At 45.4% G+C, this 17,747-nt stretch overlaps 1 protein-coding gene across 1 annotated transcript in view; it reads right to left on the bottom strand.

Annotated features, from left to right (window-relative positions):
- Positions 1-12,499: 12,499 nt before the first annotated feature.
- LOC106892696 (glycerol-3-phosphate acyltransferase 3) overlaps positions 12,500-17,747 on the bottom strand; it is a 29,346-nt gene continuing 24,098 nt past the window's right edge. Inside the window, exons 8-12 of the mRNA XM_014950087.1 lie at positions 16,358-16,413; positions 15,716-15,801; positions 15,066-15,194; positions 14,521-14,600; positions 12,500-13,671 (exon numbers count right to left, since the gene is read on the bottom strand). Of these exons, the coding sequence (XP_014805573.1) occupies positions 13,545-13,671; positions 14,521-14,600; positions 15,066-15,194; positions 15,716-15,801; positions 16,358-16,413 (478 nt within the window). The 3' untranslated portion in view covers positions 12,500-13,544. The remainder of the gene's footprint in view (positions 13,672-14,520; positions 14,601-15,065; positions 15,195-15,715; positions 15,802-16,357; positions 16,414-17,747) is intronic.

Genomic DNA, 17,747 nt, shown 5'->3' with positions numbered 1-17,747 from the left:
GTGAGGGTGGCAGAGCCCTGGCAGAGGCTGCCCAGGGAGGGTGTGGAGTCCCCTTCCTTGGAGATTTTCAAGACCCGCCTGGATGCTCCTGAGTAACATGCTCTGACAAGCTCTAGGCAATCCTGCTTCAGCAGGGGAGTTGGACTAGATGATCTCTATGGTCCCTTCCAACTCTAAAAAAATTCAGTGAAATTCAGTGAAGGCTGCCTTACTGATGGAAAATCCCAAGGACAGCACCAAGCCTCTAACAAGGCTGGAGAACCAGCAGGAGCCACGTAACTCGCTGTGAGGACGGCAGCCCTACATAGAGGGGGGCTAAAATGCAACACCATGCAAGCCTTGATGGGGGGGCCCATTTACACAGATTCCATCTTTGCCCAGTTTCACTCCAGTTGCCCAAACTGCTAAGCCACTTCAGCTCTTCAAAGCTGGACACTACAGGCTTAAGTAAATAGTTTCATCTTTTTGACAATAAGCCTGTACTTAGCCGGCTTCCTAAACTGGATTTCTATAATATGAGTTTACTATGATTCAGCCAGATCAAACTCAAACTCGATGCCATCAGCTGGTGTGTATTTCCACCAGAAGGAGCCAAATAGACTTATTTGCTCCTCCAAAGTAATGCCCAAAGTGACAGAAGTAGCATCCCCAAAGCAGCACAGTTACCAATTCCTGGTGTTGCCATCAGCAGCGACTGTAAAACTCCCACACCCCATGGAAAGCCCATCAAAGAATCACAGCATGACATGGGGTTGGAAGGGACCTCTGGAGATCATCCAGTCCAACCTCCTGCCAAAGCAGGGCCACCCAGAGCAGGTCCCACAGGAACGTGTCCAGGTGGGTTTGAATGTCTCCAGAGAAGGAGACTCCACCACCTCCCTGGGCAGCCTCTGCCAGGGCTCTGCCACCCTCACCGCAAAGAAGTTTCTCCACAAAGTTCAGACAGAACTTTGTGTGTCCCAGCTTCTGTCTGTTGCTCCTGGTTTTGTCACTGGGAACCACTGAGAAGAGCCTGAACCTATGCTCTTTACACTCGCCCTTTAGATATTTATAAGCATTGACAAAATCCCCTCTCAGTCTTCTCCAGGCTAAACAGACCCATGTCTCTCAACCTTTCCTCAGCAGAGAGATGCTCCATTCCTTTGATCATCTTTGTAGCCCTCTGCTGTCCCCTCTCCAGCAGTTCCCTGTCCTTCTGGAACTGGGGAGCCCAGAACTGGTCCCAGTGCTCCAGATGGGGCCTCCCCAGGGCAGAGCAGAGGGGCAGGATGACCTCCCTCCACCTGCTGCTCACACTCTTCCTGATGCCCCCCAGGATGCCCTTGGCCTTCTTGGCCACAAGGGCATGTTGTTAGCTCATGGAGAACTTGTCCACCAGGTCTGTCTCCTCAGAGCTGCTCTCCAGCAGATCAGCCCCCAACCTGTTCTCGTGTATGGGATCATTCCTCCCCAGGTGCAGCACCCTACACTTGCCCTTGTTGAATTTCATCAGGTTCCTCACCGCTCAACTCTCCAGCCCGTCCAGGTCTCACCATCTGGTGCATCAGGCACCCCTCCCAGTTTTGTGTCATCAGTAAACTTGCAGAGGTACATTCTGTCCCCTCATCCAGGGCATTGATGAAGATGCTGAACAAGACCAGACCCAGTACTGACCCCTGGGGCACACCACTAGTTACAGGCCTCCAACTGGACTCTGCGCCGCTGATGACATTCAGCCAGTTCTCAACCCAGAATCACAGAATCTTCTAGGTTGGAAGGGACCTTAAAGATCATCTTGTCCAACCATCAACCTGACTGACAAAAATAGACACCCACACAACAAACAAGGAGCATCATCACTAAACCAGACCTCCCAGCACTACATCAACCCGTCTTTTGAACACCTCCAGGGATGGGGCCTCAACCACCTCCCTGGGCAGCCCATTCCAATGCCTGAGAACCCTTTCCGTGAAAAAATTTTTCCTAATATCCAGCCTGAACCTCCCCTGGGGCAACTTGAGGCCATTTCCTCTTGTCCTGTTGCCTGTGACTTGAGAAAAGAGACCAACCCCCACCTCTCTACACCCTCCTTTCAGGGAGTTGGAGAGAGCAATAAGGTCTCCCCTCAGCCTCCTCTTCTCCAGGCTGAACAAACCCAGCTCCCTCAGCCTCTCCTCATAAGACTTATTCTCCAGACCCCTCACCATCTTTGTCGCCCTTCTCTGGACCTGCTCCAGCACCTCCATGTCTTTTTTATGGTAGGGGGCCCAAAACTGGACCCATCTCAATCCAGAAGCAAGGATTGATTCGCTACATACAGATTTTAATAACCTTAGAGTATCAAAATCCCCATTTCTCTGCGTATCTGATCCTCTGCAATATTACTTGCATCTTTGTCATCTTTAAATTATTGGTGCACACAATCGCGGGGTTGGGGTTTTTGGGCTTTTTTTTGTTACTCTAAAGCCTCAAGGGATTCCAGTGCAAATTAGGAATCTGAATGTCATGAGCAGAAACCCTGAGGCCACACAGGAAGCATGGGGATCTGCTTTGGTGCACGAAGAGGTGGTTCTTGGACTGTCCATCAGAGCTCCAAAAGATACTGAGATGGGTACAAACGAAAGCTGCAGTCTGGCTTGAGCACTAGAACTGCACTCTCTCCTCAGTCATATCTTCTTTTTAGTTGATGTGTTGTCTGTAGTTTCACAGAACTAGTCCAATCCTGTGCTACTTCTGAACATATTAAGGTTGAAGACTTGTATTTGGGCACTACCTTTCTCAAGGTGTCAGGGACAGTTTCCAAAGATCTTTCAGGATCCAAAGATTAAGATAGAAGGTTTTTAGGAATCCCAAGGTAGCATCTAATATCCACTTAACAACCCTAGAAGTGTAAGTGCCCTTCCTCCCTCCCCAAGCCTTCCTCAAAACCCCAGACAAAATGTTCTACCCTAAGCCAGGTGGCATTTGGGACTTCGGTTGGTCACTGGTTTCTTCACATGGCTAACTTGGGGATCAACTGCCTCCTAAACAAGATTCTCCCTCTCTCTCCTTAACAGGTATCATCATTATTATTGTTGAGCAAGGCAAGGAAGAAATTCATGCCGCTGGAAAGAGACCTGAATTCCTGTCTCTTTCCCCCAAGCACGAAGCCAGCATTAGGAGTCGAGAGCACAAGTGGAAGTTTGATTGCAATTGTAGGAAAGGATTAGTCCCTGCCCAGGCAGCTGACATTGCACAAGATGAAGCATGAGGAAGAAAATTAAGAGTACGCCGTGCGAGGGTTGTTTCATGCTGGAGTTGTCCCCGCATGGGTTTGCATTCCATCACGCTCACTTTACGCAATGCTGTCAAGCATCTGGACTAATCCATCATCCTAGGCTGAAGTGAGGAGAACACGGGGCCAATCTCATTGTTCCTCTGTGTAACTAATTGCAGGAGACAGTGACTTGCTGTTGTATAGGAACGAAGGTAGAGAGACAGAGCCCCCAGGCAAGCAATATGAGAAAAATCAAAACTGGAACTACGTACGTTGTTCTTCAGTGCCAACACTTGGAAAAAAAAAAACAAAAACACCATCAAACCATCAGGCATGAAACTGCCCAGCCAGAGCACATTCTAAAAGATTAAAAACGAGGTTATAAGAAACGCATGACAAAATATATAGAAAGATGGGAAGTCCTGAGGAGCAAAGCAGACAGAAAAACCCACTGCTGGTCCAGTTTTGGGCCCCCTACCATAAAAAAGACATTGAGGTGCTGGAGCGGGTCCAGAGAAGGGCGACAAAGATGGTGAGGGGTCTGGAGAATAAGTCTCCTGAGGAGAGGCTGAGGGAGCTGGGGGTGTTCAGCCTGGAGAAGAGGAGGCTGAGGGGAGACCTTATTGCTCTCTCCAACTCCCTGAAAGGAGGGTGTAGAGAGGTGGGGGTCGGTCTCTTCTCTCAAGTCACAGGCGACAGGACAAGAGGAAATGGCCTCAAGTTGCCCCAGGGGAGGTTCAGGCTGGATATTAGGAAAAATTCTTTCACTGAAAGGGTTCTCAGGCATTGGAATGGGCTGCCCAGGGAGGTGGTTGAGGCCCCATCCCTGGAGGTGTTCAAAAGCCGGGTTGATGTAGTGCTGGGAGGTCTGGTTTAGTGATGATGCTCCTTGTTTGTTGTGTGGGTGTCTATTTTTGTCAGTCAGGTTGACGGTTGGACAAGATGATCTTTAAGGTCCCTTCCAACCTAGAAGATTCTGTGATTCTGTAAAGCTCCAACTCAAGTCAACAAGTCGCTTCAGGCGCAGAAAGTCTTGGTATGTCTAGGCCAACACTGACACAGGGCCCAAACTGCAGGCAGCAGTGCTCTGCTAAGAATCCTCTTTACTTGAAAACTCTGAGAGCATCAAGGAAGACTTACTTGTAACAGGCACAAGTCCCCCAACTCCCATCCTAGCTCAGTGCCAGTTGACCCCAAAACTGGGGGGTTTCTTCACTACCCAAAGCAGGAACATTTCCAGTGTTTTGTAGAAAGATAAAGTTGTAAATCACCCACTAGCCAAAACCTTGGGGAAAAAAACCCAAAAAAACCAAGCAAGCCACAAAACCCAATAAACCTTCATGAAGTCATCAGGTGAAAGACAGGACTTCTTTGCAAGGAATTCTCTTTCCTGCAACGTATTCACGTATGGCTGGACTAAGGTTACGGCTTCAAGGTTCCAAAGCAAATTTCTTTTAGATTTGTTTGCAACTTGATTTTACATTATACCACTCTGGAATTCATAGAATGGTTTGGGTTGGAAGGGACCTTAAAGATCATCTAGTTTCAACCCCCCCTGCCCTGGGCAGGGACACCTCCCACCAGACCAGGTTGCTCCAAGCCCCATCCAGCCTGGCCTTGAACCCCTCCAGGGATGGGGCAGCCACAGCTTCTCTGGGCAACCTGCTCCAGTGCCTCACCACTCTCATACTACAGCATTTCTTCCTAATATCTAATCTAAATCTCCCCTCTTTCAGTTTAAAACCATTACCCCTTGTCTGATGGAGTCTGTCTCCATTTCTCCTGTAGCCCTCTGTAGGTACTAGAAGGCTGCTATAAGGTCTCCCTGGAGCCTTCTCTTCTCCAGGATAAATAGCCTCGACTCTCTCAGCCTGTCCGCACAGCAGAGGTGCTCCATCTCTATGATCATCTTCATGGCCCACCTCTGGACTCACTCCAACAGGTCCATGTCCTTCCTATGTTGAGGACTCCAGAGCTGGACACAGTGCTCCAGGTGGGGTCTTACCAGAGCAGAGTAGAATCACCTCCCACGACCTGCTGGCCACACTTCTTTTGATGTGGCCCAGGATGCAGTTGGCCTTCAGGGCTGCCAGTGCATGTTGCTGGCTCATGTCGAGCTTCTCACCCACAAACATTCCCAAGTCCTTCTCCTCAGGGCTGCTCTCAAGCCATTCTCCACTCAACCTGTATTTATGCCTGGGATTGTCCTGACCCACATGCAGGACCTTCCACTTGGCCTGGCTGAACTTCATGTGGTTTGCACAGAACCACCTCTCAAGCCTGTCTAGGTCCCTCTGGATGGCATCCCTTCCCTCCAGCACGTCAACCACACCACACAGCTTGGTGTCATCAGCAAACTCGCTGAGAGTACACTCAATCCCACTGTCCATGTCGCTGACAAAGATACTGAACAGCACTGACCCCTGAGGAACATCACTCATCACTGGTTTCCATTTGGACATCGAGACACTGACCACAACCCTTTGAGTGCAGCCATCCAGCCACTTCCTTATCCACCAAGTGGTCCATCCATCAAATCCACGACTTTCCAATTTAGAGATCAGGATGTCACACAGGACAGTGTCAAACACTTTGCATAAGTACAGGTAGGTGACACATCCAGCCACTTCCTTATCCACCAAGTGGTCCATCCATCAAATCCACGACTTTCCAATTTAGAGATCAGGATGTCACACAGGACAGTGTCAAACACTTTGCATAAGTACAGGTAGGTGACATCTGTTGCTCTCCCCTTATCCACCAATGCTGTAGCACCATCATAGAAGGACACCAAATTTGTCAGGCATGATTTGCTCTTGGTGAAGTCATGCTGGCTGCCACCAATCACACCCTTATTTTCCATGTGCCTTAGTGGAGTTTCCAAGAGGATGTTTGTGTTTCCCCTTTTCCAGTCAGCGAGGGCTTCACCAGACCACGATGGGCAGGACTATAAAAGCTGAAGTACTAAGACAGGACACGTATTCAAAGTATAGCCAAAAATCTCAATTGCTGAGATCCATTCTTGTTTTGAACTGACATGACACCATCAAAATGAAGCAAGTTCCACTGGTGGAACAACATAGAGACATTACACATCATAGCAATTCACAAAAGGGTTATTAATCTCTCATGCTCTTTCTGAAATTAAAATCCCTACACAAAGTTAGGTCTCCAAGACGTGCTACAGAATGACATTTGGTGTGCAAGAAAAAAAAAAAAATCAGATACAGTCCAGCCCATGAGTTGTACACCACCGTGGTGTAAGGACATGACAGAGTCACTGCTGCTGATGGGGCACTGGAAGCATCCTGGAATTTGGTGAGGCCAGGGCCAGGCCCGGTAGCCCTTCCCACCACAGAGATGCAGCAACTGCAACCTGGAAATCTCACAGAATTGCAGAATCATCATGGTTGGAAAGGACCTACGAGATCGAGTCCAACCACACACACAAAAAAATTAAATCAAACAATCTTGGGCACCAGAGCATGCCCTCAAGTGCCACGTCTACACCTTTCTTCAATACCTCTAGGGATGGTGACTCCACCACCTCCCTGGGCAGGCCCTTCCGGGGCCTGACCACCCTCTCAGCAAAGTCATTCTTCCCAAGATCTCATCTAAACCTCTCCTGCCCCAACTTCAGACCATTTCCTCTGCTCCTCTCATTATTCCCTGGGGAGAAGAGGCCAACCCCCACCTCTCTACACCCTCCTGTCAGGGAGCTGGAAAGGGCAAGGAGGTCTCCCCTCAGCCTCCTCTTCTCCAAACTCAACATGCCCACTTCCCTCAGCCTCTCCTCGTAGGACTTGTTCTCCAGACCCCTCCCCAGCTTGGTGGCTCTCCTCTGGACACGCTCCAGCCCCTCAATGTCCTTCTTGTGGTGAGGGGCCCAGAACTGAACCCAGCACTCGAGGTGAGCCCTCACCAGTGCCCAGTCCAGAGGCACCATCACTGCCCTGCTCCTGCTGGCCACGCTGCTCCTGATACAAGCCAGAATGCTGGTGGCCTTCTTGGCCACCTGGGCATCTCTAGCTGAGCTTCCACCTCTGTGCCCTGCCAGGCCCATGGAGAAGAGATAGGAAGCTGGCAGGGAGATTCCTCTCTGCCTCCTCACCACGTTGCAGGGCAACTCCCTACCCCCTGCCCCAAAGGTGATCCCATCACCCCTCTACAACTTGGAACACCGAGCCAGGTACTTGCCCATCACATGCTACTCAACAGAAGCATTGGTCTTATCCATGGAACTATCCTACCTTGTGTCTATCTTCTATTTAAAAACAGTATCATTTTTCTTATTAGCAAAAGGGTAAGAGGAGGTCACACAAACCGTTACAGAGCTTAAAAGCCCAATATTAATTTTGAAAGACTGTAATAGCTTCATGATCTGTGCAAAAAAAAAAAAACCCAGAACTCACCATCATTCTAGATGATGCCTTGCATGCACTGGCTTCTCTGTAAAATGAATTTACCTTTTCATTATTATTTACTGACTGAGCTTGTATTTCATTTGTATGGATTTTATCCAGCAAATCAGGGAAAAAACAGCCTCAGAAAATCTAATAAAAAGATGGAGACAGTGACCAATCATTGGAGTCTGTATTTTGACTCTTGAGGTCACATTTCTGCCTTTTATGTTCATTTCAGGGAAACAAAAAAAAAAAAACCCACCACATTCCAGATGGGAACAAACCAGAGCTGGTAATGGCACAGACACATTTTTCAGGAGCAGCAGTGCCAAGAAGCACAGCTGTGAGAAAACCAAGAGCTCACCCTCACTGTCAGGCTTGAGCAGCTCGTTTGTCATCCAAATCAGTCTGAAAAACCCCCAACTTTTTAGCAGCTTCCCAGCCCAACTACATGACCTCACACCTGGCTGAGTCAAGAACCACATTTTGCATAACACACTGGCCAACATCCACGCTCCAAGTGATGGGCCCCAGAGGTCCTTAGTGGGATCAGTACTATTTAATATCTTCATAAATGACATAGGGCAATCAAGGGCAGCCTCAGTAAGTTTGCAGGCAACACCAAGCTGAGTAGTGCTGTTGACACACCTGAGGGACAGGATGCCATCCAGAGGGACCTGGACAAGCTCGAGAAGCAGGCCCATGTGAACCTCATAAGGTTCAACAAGGTCAAGTGGCACCTGGCTCATTGGCAACACCCCAGTATCAACACAGGTTGAGGGATGAAGGGACTGAGAGCAGCCCTGCCAAGAAGGACTTGAGGGTGTTGGTGGATGAAAAGCTGGAGATGAGCCAGGAGTGTGTACTTGCAGCCCAGAAGGCCAACCACATCCTAGGCTGCATCAAGAGCAGCGTGGCCAGCAGGTTAATGGAGATGGTTCTGCCCCTCTGCTCTGGTGAAACCCCACCTGGAGCTCTGTGTCCAACTCTGGAGTCCTCAACACAGAAAGGACATGGACCTGTGGGAGTGAGTCCAGAGGGCCACAAAAATGATCATAGAGAGGTGTTCCATCCCTCTGAGGACAGACTGCAAGAGTTGGGGTTGTTCAGCAAGGAGCAGAGAAGGCTCTGGGGAGACCTTATTGCAGCTTTTCAATACTTAAAGTGGGCCTTACAGGAAACATGGGGACAAACTTTTTGTTAGGGCCTGTAGTAATAGGACAAGAGGTAACGGTTTTAAACTAAAAGGTAGATTCAGACTAGACATAAGAAATCTTTTTTTTTTTTTTGGTGGTGAAAAATTGAAACAGGTTGCCCAGAAAGGTGGTAGATGCCCCAGCCCTGGAAACATTCAAAATCAGGTTCAACAGGGCTCTGAACAACCTGAGCTAGTTCAAGATGCCCCTGCTCAGTGCAGGGGCCCTTGACTAGATCACTTTAAAAGGTCCCTTCCAACCCAAATTCATTCTATGATTGTATGAAAACACCATATTATGCCACAGCTTCAATTAGAGATCGCAGTCTTAAGTTGAGGCACAACTGCATATTAAATCAGGCTTTCCTAGTGCTAGTAGTGATAATTTTTTTTGTTTATCCAACAGCTACTTCATGTCCAACATCCACCCAAAAAAAATCAGTAACTAGGGTTACTTACTTTCAGGGCATCAGTACTAGTTCCTTGGACAAGGTTTCATGGCTGAAGTCTGCTTTCATCTTCATTATGTATCTTTCTGGTCTTTCCTTAAATACTCATGCTCAATCCTGCTTAAAATCCTTTCCATTCCTCAAGTGAGAATTTGCAGATCAGATAATATCTGGACTGTCCACTCCTTGAGAAGAACTAGTCAAACCAAAGAAGAGTAGGAATACCACATTTGCCAGCCTGGTGCTTAGTTCTATCAGATAAATATTGGGGGTGGGGGAGGGAGACCTAAGTCTTAGCCAGAAATCTCTATCGATCTCTTCAGTAGTAGAGAGGACAAGAACATTTAAGTACCTTAAATCTCAGGTTAAAAAACATAATTTATATGTTGGCCCAGGAGCTTCCAGAGCAAATACTGAGTTTTCCCTAACAACTTTTTAAGGACTCTAAATTTGAGTATTTTCATCACCAAGCATGACGACAACCTGCAGACATTTAATATATTAGAGGCAGAGCAACTTAACAGGATACAAACAGAACCCCTGGCTACACCTACTATGCTCAAGGCATGGCATCTCAGCAATAGGAAAAGAATTAATGACATTTTAATTGGGTTCCATCATCACCTTTAAAACCAAGTACCTGGTGTTTTTTTTGCCCATAGCCAGTGAGGAACATACAAGTTTTGTCAGAGCTTGTAAGGGCTCACCCATTCTCTAAACACAAAGGTCTTTCTCTAAATCTAAACAGAAGTAGAGCATTAATTCTTATTCAAGGACCTGAGTATGCATTATGTGCCCAGCACTAGAGAACTAAGGCTTCAAATTCAGCTGCTGCAGGAATTTCTTGAGATGCCTCTAATGATCCAACCCAATTCAGCTGCAGTATTTCCCAGATCCATCAGGGGAAAATGGAAAAAAAAAAAAACCAATGGCACAAGCAGCTTTCCAAAGGCAGCAGAAAGAAGAGAGTAGCTCAACTAGCTTTGAGCCAAGTGGTATCTCCTATTTGCTGTCCTTCTGCTATTAGCATCATGGTATATACGCTGCTGCCCTATAAAAATACTTCTCTGAAGTTAATAGTCTCACTTCCAAACCACTCAAAGAAAGTGTCTCTAACAAATGTGGGATATGGGCTAGAACCATCTATTAGTAGTCACAACTGCACATTCAGTCTCCCTGAACACATTTTCAGAGCCGTATGAGAAGTCTAAGGATACAACACCAAAAATCTATCGAGTCTTGCCAGGAATGCAAAGGCCAAGCAAGATCACATTTTGCAGGTTCAAGAAACCTCACAGGCTTATTCATTTGCCTGCATCTTCTCCACTCAGGCAGCAATTAAGAACTGAGTGATGCCTCTTCTCATGGCCACACAAATACACTTTACTCATGCAATCCTTAGTGCCACTCTACAGTTTTTCTTAATAAATCATCACCAAATTAAGGCAGATTATTAAACAATGGGTTCAGTAAAGGCTATTTGTACATCTGTTGAAGACACAGTTTCTAAAAACATCACTCCATTTGGCCTGTCAAACAACGTTTTGTTACAACACCATTGTATTGCCTTATTGCCATCATCATCCTTTGACTTAGCAGGGCTTCTTGCCTTAAAATCCAGTCACAGAATCACAGAATCTTAGTGGTTGGAAGGGACCTCTGAGATCATCGAGTCCAACCACAAAAAAAAAAAAAAAAAAAAAAAAACCCCCTAAAAAGTTAGGTGCAAAACTAAAAAAAAAAAAAAAAAAAAATCACCAAACAAATACAAAACACACCACACCAAACGCCCACCAAAAACACCGCACCCACCAACTAAACCCCACACTCAACACCTCACCATAAACCAATAACCTTGGGCACTAGAGCAGGCCCTGAAGAGCCATGTCTATACGTTTCTTAAATCCCTCCAGGGATGGTGACTCCACCACCTAAGGAAGAAGCAAACTGCAGCCTTTGACACTTTTCCCAAAGCCCACAATCCTGTTGCTGTCACCATTTCCACCCAACAGGGCATCCCAGTCAGCACAGTTTAGTCTTCAAAAGACACTGCGGCTGAATTACTGATGATCAACTCCAAAAGCAAGAAGCAAGCAAGGACATCAGCCCATAAGCTGACTGTGAAGAGTCTCTTAGGACTCATGTATTTAAGCCTTCACCAAAACAATTCTTGTTCCCCCTACAGTAAAATACATCACAATCCATACCTTGTAAGAATTATGGTACTTATATACACACCAGTATTTATACACAATAAATTTTTAAATACATTACTTAAATCTTATTTTATTTTCTGTGTGTAGGCATGCTTTTAAGAAGGTGAGTTGCCCTTACAAAGCTTCCTACCATGAGGGCAATCCAGGAAAGCTCAAGCTCACAGCTAATATCCATAAATTATGACTAACACATTCATTAGCCCAAAGCCTGCACGACCAGTTCATCTTAATAGTAATAATATAACTCAAAAGTTCAACCAGGTTCACATTAAACAAAAAACCTTTGCTTCATCTCACTTGTCTTACCACTTTAACCCCTTTTAATATAAGCAATTTTATTCTTAAAGGCCTGCTATGCTAAACCTAAAAGGACTTCTCTGAGAGCTCCAAGGTCACACACCTCCAACGGGCTTCACAACCAGTTTCCCAAAGTACAGTATGCTGCATGCCTATATAATATTCAATTAATAAGTGTATTTGTCCTTGTGTAAGTGCATGGACTGAGGGATAGTGGAAAATAGAACCAGGAACCCTTTTTTGGTTAACTGTTCCAAGAGATTTTTAAACTTACCAGCTGTGGAACCATAATTCATTTTATTTTTTTTCCAGTATTAAATTGAAAGTTACTTTGCTAAAGGAAAAGACTACTTACAAATGAACTCAGCTCATTACAAGTTTAGAAGCTCATGGTTGTTTTCCAGTTAATTATAGATTCATTAGTTGAGTCTCCCTGCTGTGACTTCATGTTGTAACTTCAAGTTCAGACTGCATGAGGAGTCACTCCTAGTCTAGAAAACATCAACACCGAGACGTGTACGCTCCTAAGTCTGAGGGGTGGAAAGGGAAAAAGTCAGGTTAGAAATCAGGTAACAGCTCAACTACAATTGGTCCTTTATGTCACAGCAACTGACATTTCCATGACCCTAATTTCAAGTTTTCAGGAAGTGTAACTGTCTTATTTACACAATTTAGGAAAGAGGATAAATGCCACACGAGACCCATTAGAAATATAGAATTTATTTCTCTTTACGTTCAGACAGCAATATATTGCAGATTTGCACATGCCACGTGTTGTATCAGAGGTGACTTACGGATCCTATGTTGATAGTTGTGATAGCTATTGCTAGCCCAGACCAACACACAACGTGTTTCTGGAGCGGCTCTCTCTCGAGATCTTTAAAGCCATTAGCAGCAATTTTTGCAGAAGGATAGTCTTGAAAACCCACTTCATAAAAATTCGTCTGTCAGACTACATTATCCAGCTGCTTGCTGTATCTTCCCTTCTTTTAAAGCTCCAGATTCTCAAGAAAGCCATTTCAAAAATTGCAGTGGACATTGAGGGAGATTTGAGGACTTGCCCCTTATCTTCCCACAGGCAGCAGTTATCAATAAAGGCAATACCATGTTATAAGGCCACCAAATTCCTCAGAGTCCATGAACTGTGCTTTTGGCAGCTCCTTTCCCATTCTCTAGGGTCTGAAGCCCTTGCTTCCTTTCCCCCCCCTTGCACACCCACGTGCAAGCTAACCAAAAGAGTCAACCTCACAGCTCAAATAACATGTTTTAGGATGTTGTCAGAGTCATCTACAACTAAAAGTCTGTGAGCAACAGGAAAAAGAGACAAAATTTGGTTATGTTTAAAGCTTCAAAGTACCATGAACAAGAGGTATCTTCACAACCAGTGTCCTGGCAGCATCAGTGTACTTCCCTTCATACTTACAAACTCAGGAAAAGCTGTGGTGTGCTTTCTTCCTTTTGCCTCTTAACTCTCCACACATTCAGCTAGAGAATACCAGGAGCTGCAGTGCATCATCACATAAAGATGGGGAGGAGATAAGGGGAGTGGGAAGAGTGAAAAGGGAGGGAGAGATACAGAGACACTGCCTTTGGCAGGCTCTGCACCAGCCACACAGAGAATATGCGTACACAGGATGAGGGATTTCGTTGCTTCAGTTTTTGTGGGTTTGTTGTTGTTGTTTTTTTTTAATTAAAAACATTATTCCTGCTAAGGCTGGTTGTGCAAAATTAGTTTTCAAGAACCACCATTCAGTCTGACTCTGTTCCTGTTGACAGGCTTCCTATTGATCCATTTCTCACTAGCATCTTGCTGTAGTTTTTCTGCTGTTCTTCTTTGAAAGTATCTTTGACTTTCGCTCGTTTCAGACCCCCATCCCTGGAACAGAGCAAGACAGAAAAGTAAGCCATCATGATAGTTAAAATAATACATAGTTTGATAACAATAGTGATCACAATCTTGGTCAACTCTAAATTCTTAACCTAAAAGATTATTACGAAGGCTTTTCCTCAGAACTTCTGGAGTATCCAAGCTTAAGCACACTTATCAAAACATTTACCTTAAGCCATAATGCTTATGCAGTTCTAATTTTGAATTTAACCTATTAAAGTAATCTGCTGAGGTTGATAACAGGTTGTACCTACCATAGAAGTCTCTGCCAGCCTAGGATGCTACTTCCCTAGGCTGTGGAGGCAACCTTGTGCAACATCATAGCTGTCTCTTGCCTTACATCATTCAGAAAGCCAGCTGGGCCTCATACTTGAATCTTCTCATTCTCTTCATCTGAATCTTGCTCTCAAGTTTGTTTCATACAGTTCTATGAAATCTAGGCATTATGCTACTACTGAGTTAGGACATGAGAAAGCCAGAGCAGAAAGCCTCAAGCCCTGTGTTTTGTTTTGTTGTCCATCAGCTTTGCTGATGTAACTTCACTTCTGCTCCTCAATCTCAGCGTGAGTCTAAACACGAGAAACAACTGTAAAAGGACCCTCTTCAAAAGCATCAAGCCTTTAGGGGAAACTCACTGCACGAGAGCTACACGTTCCCAAGATATTATACATCTTTTTTTAATTTTGCTTTCATATACACGTGTGTGAAATGACTCCATTTTCTCTTGAGTGGAATAAAGTTATACTGAATATTTAATGTCACAAAGCTAAGGGAGGAAGGACCTCTCAAACTAACAGCAGCTAGTCCATGAAGTCTAACCAGGATGGCATCACTCACCAGGGAAGTTCAGTCAGTCCTCCTTGGCGAGCAATGGCTGACTTCACTCTGTTGGCAAACTGAACAGCATCTTCACCGTCCTTCAAGGGTCATAAATTCAACATAAAAGCAGAGAGAATTGAATTGAAACGGGCTTCCATAAAACTTTTCATCTGCTGCCTCATCAGACTAGCTCACTGCCAAGCAATCTGTCCCTCATAATGCCGCCAACACAATCTGATGTTCTGATGTGATAATAATTTAGCTAATTTTTCTCCTAGCGCGTGGAAATTAGGGAAAAAATTTTGTTCCAACAGGATGGAACATTAACAGCATTGCTACTGCTAACAGGAGTATATTGTACTGCTATCCTGTGCATATCTGATCCACTGATGGTGGTACCAAGCTGCAGCAGAAAAACCCTAAGTCCAATCATACAAAGTCAACACTAAAAGTCCAGTATAAAAACTCTGATTTGGAGACGTGGGGTGAGTAGGGGCTTTGGGGGAGGGAAAAAAAAAAAAGGTACTTGCAGAAACAGGTTCTTAAATGAGATGCTTGATTACCTTTCTAACCATGGGTGGCATGTACCAGACGTTGCAAACGATAGCCCAGCTGGTCATGATGCGCAGCAGATAGCTCACAATGTTGTATTTGCTGCTGTTCCAGAAGGCGTCTCCAAACTGAGGGTCATACTGTGAGGGATCACAAAAGGCATAAGTGATAAAACCCTTTCCCCACAAAACCATCACGGCCCGTCTCGGAAACGAGGTGGGTGCTTTCAGTCACATGCCAGAGTAAGAGGAAAATTCACAACCGACATGTTTGCTTAGAATGAGGCTTTATAAAAATTAGCCTGTGTTTATTGTCATTACATGACAAAACCAGCAGCAGACTTCCCCCATTTGCCCAAACAGCCAAAAGAGCTAAGTCTGCTGCTAGCTGCAGGATTCTCTTCCCTTCAGCACTGGGAAAGACTAGCTAGATCTTCCTTCCCCAGCTTTCTGGAGGAAGAAGGTGACCCCAACCAGGTCACACCAACCAGGCTCCACGGGCTGAAGGACTTTTACCTTCTCATTTCAGCCACTTAAGACTCTAGGAGTCACCCACTGCATGTAGCCACTTACCAGAGCTACTGTGCTGAGACAGCTTCCTACCACCCTGACAAAAAAACAGATCCCAAACTTTGAAACAGCAGCCAGCCATTCCCACTTACTTTGATTGCAACAGGATAGATCGTGCCTCCTATTTCAAAGCTCCCCTTCTTGAACATCATCACAGATGTGTTGTTTATGCAGGTGCCTGTCCAGAGCAGAAACTGAAGTCATTATTTCACACCTTTCAGTAACAACACTACACCAACACACAAGTCTTCTACTCCCTGAGGAACAAAGGCAGATGCTTCATAGGTAAGTTAAGCATCTCTGCCCTGCTTGCTTTCATCCTTTGTGTTGTGACTGACTCCCTGAATGAAGCCAGGACACGTGTGAGACACAAAGCACGAGGTTACGGTTAGGTCTGTAGGACAATGAACAGATATTTCACTGAATTTCACTGAATTTTTAGAGTTGGAAGGGAGCATAGAGATCATCTAGTCCAACTCCCCTGCTGAAGCAGGGCATTCACAGGGCAGAAGAAACAATCTTCCCAGTCTTCTGCCTATAAGTTCTGCCAGGAGACCCAACAGCCAGGGACAGCATTGTGCTGCCTTCATGGAATCTCAAAGATTAAAAAGAGGATGCCCTAAATCAAATCTAAAAGGCAGAGGTGAAGACACATTTGAGCACCAGAAACCATGAAAAGAGAACAGGGATGACGTTAACACTGAATGGAGATAAGGAACAGTTCAGCTTCTTACCTTCTGGAAAAATTAAGATCGGGAGCTTGCTTTTATCTGCCACGTGTTCCCTCAGTCTGTGGAAGCAAAAGGAAAGCTTTAAAAACAGCTCCTTTCCACTCTTCTTTCTCAAGGCAGGTGCATTAAAAATATCTCTACATATAACACATTTGTTTGAAATGCAAATTGTTTGAAGTGCAGTGGTCTGTCCAGATTCTGCTTACTTACCAGCAGATTTCTTAGGAAGATAATTCCTAAATGCCTACAGCTCACACTACTTGAATAACACTTGGATGAGCTGGCAAAGTGAAGTCAATGAGGTGGTGAAGAAGTTACATCAAAACAAACCTAAAGGTTCTTTAAAAATTAGGAAGAATTTCTACCACCCTACTACAGTCTTTATGGGAATGTCTTTGGTGACATTTTAGAGAAAACTACTTTTCTAAGCAGCTCAGTTTTATAATTAAACACGTTTTTGCCCCTCAGCCAAACAAGCAAAGCTTTTCATTTCTAGTGGCCCACAATTTCAAGTGACATAAGAAAGTTTGTGTTACAGAAAGCCCTTTAAAAAAAAAAATAATCAGTATTTATCTTCACAGATAGTCCCAGAATTTGAAGTATTTTCACTTCCTTTCAAAATGCATATCTGAATTCATCAGATATTTGTTATTATGCTGATGGCTGCTCAAATGAGATGTTTTGTGACAGCCTGCTGCAATCTAGACTTTACCAGAACCTTTGATCTGAACCATTTCACTCCGTATAAACTTCCAAGCTTTCCCTGGTGACCTGGGAACCTGACATTTTGAGCAAAGTTCTACTGCACCCAAGCAAGCATCCTTAGGTCATTCCGAATGCTTCACTTTGGTGCATACCACCCCTTCAACTCACTCCAAGAACTGCTGTTGTGCCACTACTATACTGGCTGCTTCTACTCCTAGAAGACAGGCTGAGAGAGTTGGGGTTGTTCAGCCTGGAGAAGAGAAGGCTCCGGGGAGACCTTAGAGCCCCTTCCAATATCTGAAGGGAGCTACAGGAGAGCTGGGGAGGGACTCTTTGTCAGGGAGTGCAGTGACAGGACAAGGGGGAACGGTTTTAAATTGGAAGAGGGGAGATTTAGATGAGATACCAGAAAGAAATTCTTTGCTGTGAGGGTGGTGAGACACTGGCCCAGGTTGCCCAGAGAAGCTGTGGCTGCCCCATCCCTGGAGGGGTTCAAGGCCAGGCTGGATGGGGCTTGGAGCAACCTGGTCTGGTGGGAGGTGTCCCTGCCCAGGGCAGGGGGTTGGAACTGGATGATCTTTAAGATCCCTTCCAACTCTAACCGTTCTGTGATTCTAACGACAACTAACAATTTGCAATACCCTGCATCCTTCCAGCCCACAGTAAAGTGCAATTACAGAGAGCTCGT

This window comes from Calidris pugnax, unplaced genomic scaffold, assembly GCF_001431845.1.
Source record: "Calidris pugnax isolate Ruff unplaced genomic scaffold, ASM143184v1 scaffold42, whole genome shotgun sequence".
NCBI classification, from domain to species: Eukaryota; Metazoa; Chordata; class Aves; order Charadriiformes; family Scolopacidae; genus Calidris; species Calidris pugnax.
Note: the sequence above shows the minus strand (reverse complement) of the source record. Positions and strands in the feature narration are given on the sequence as shown.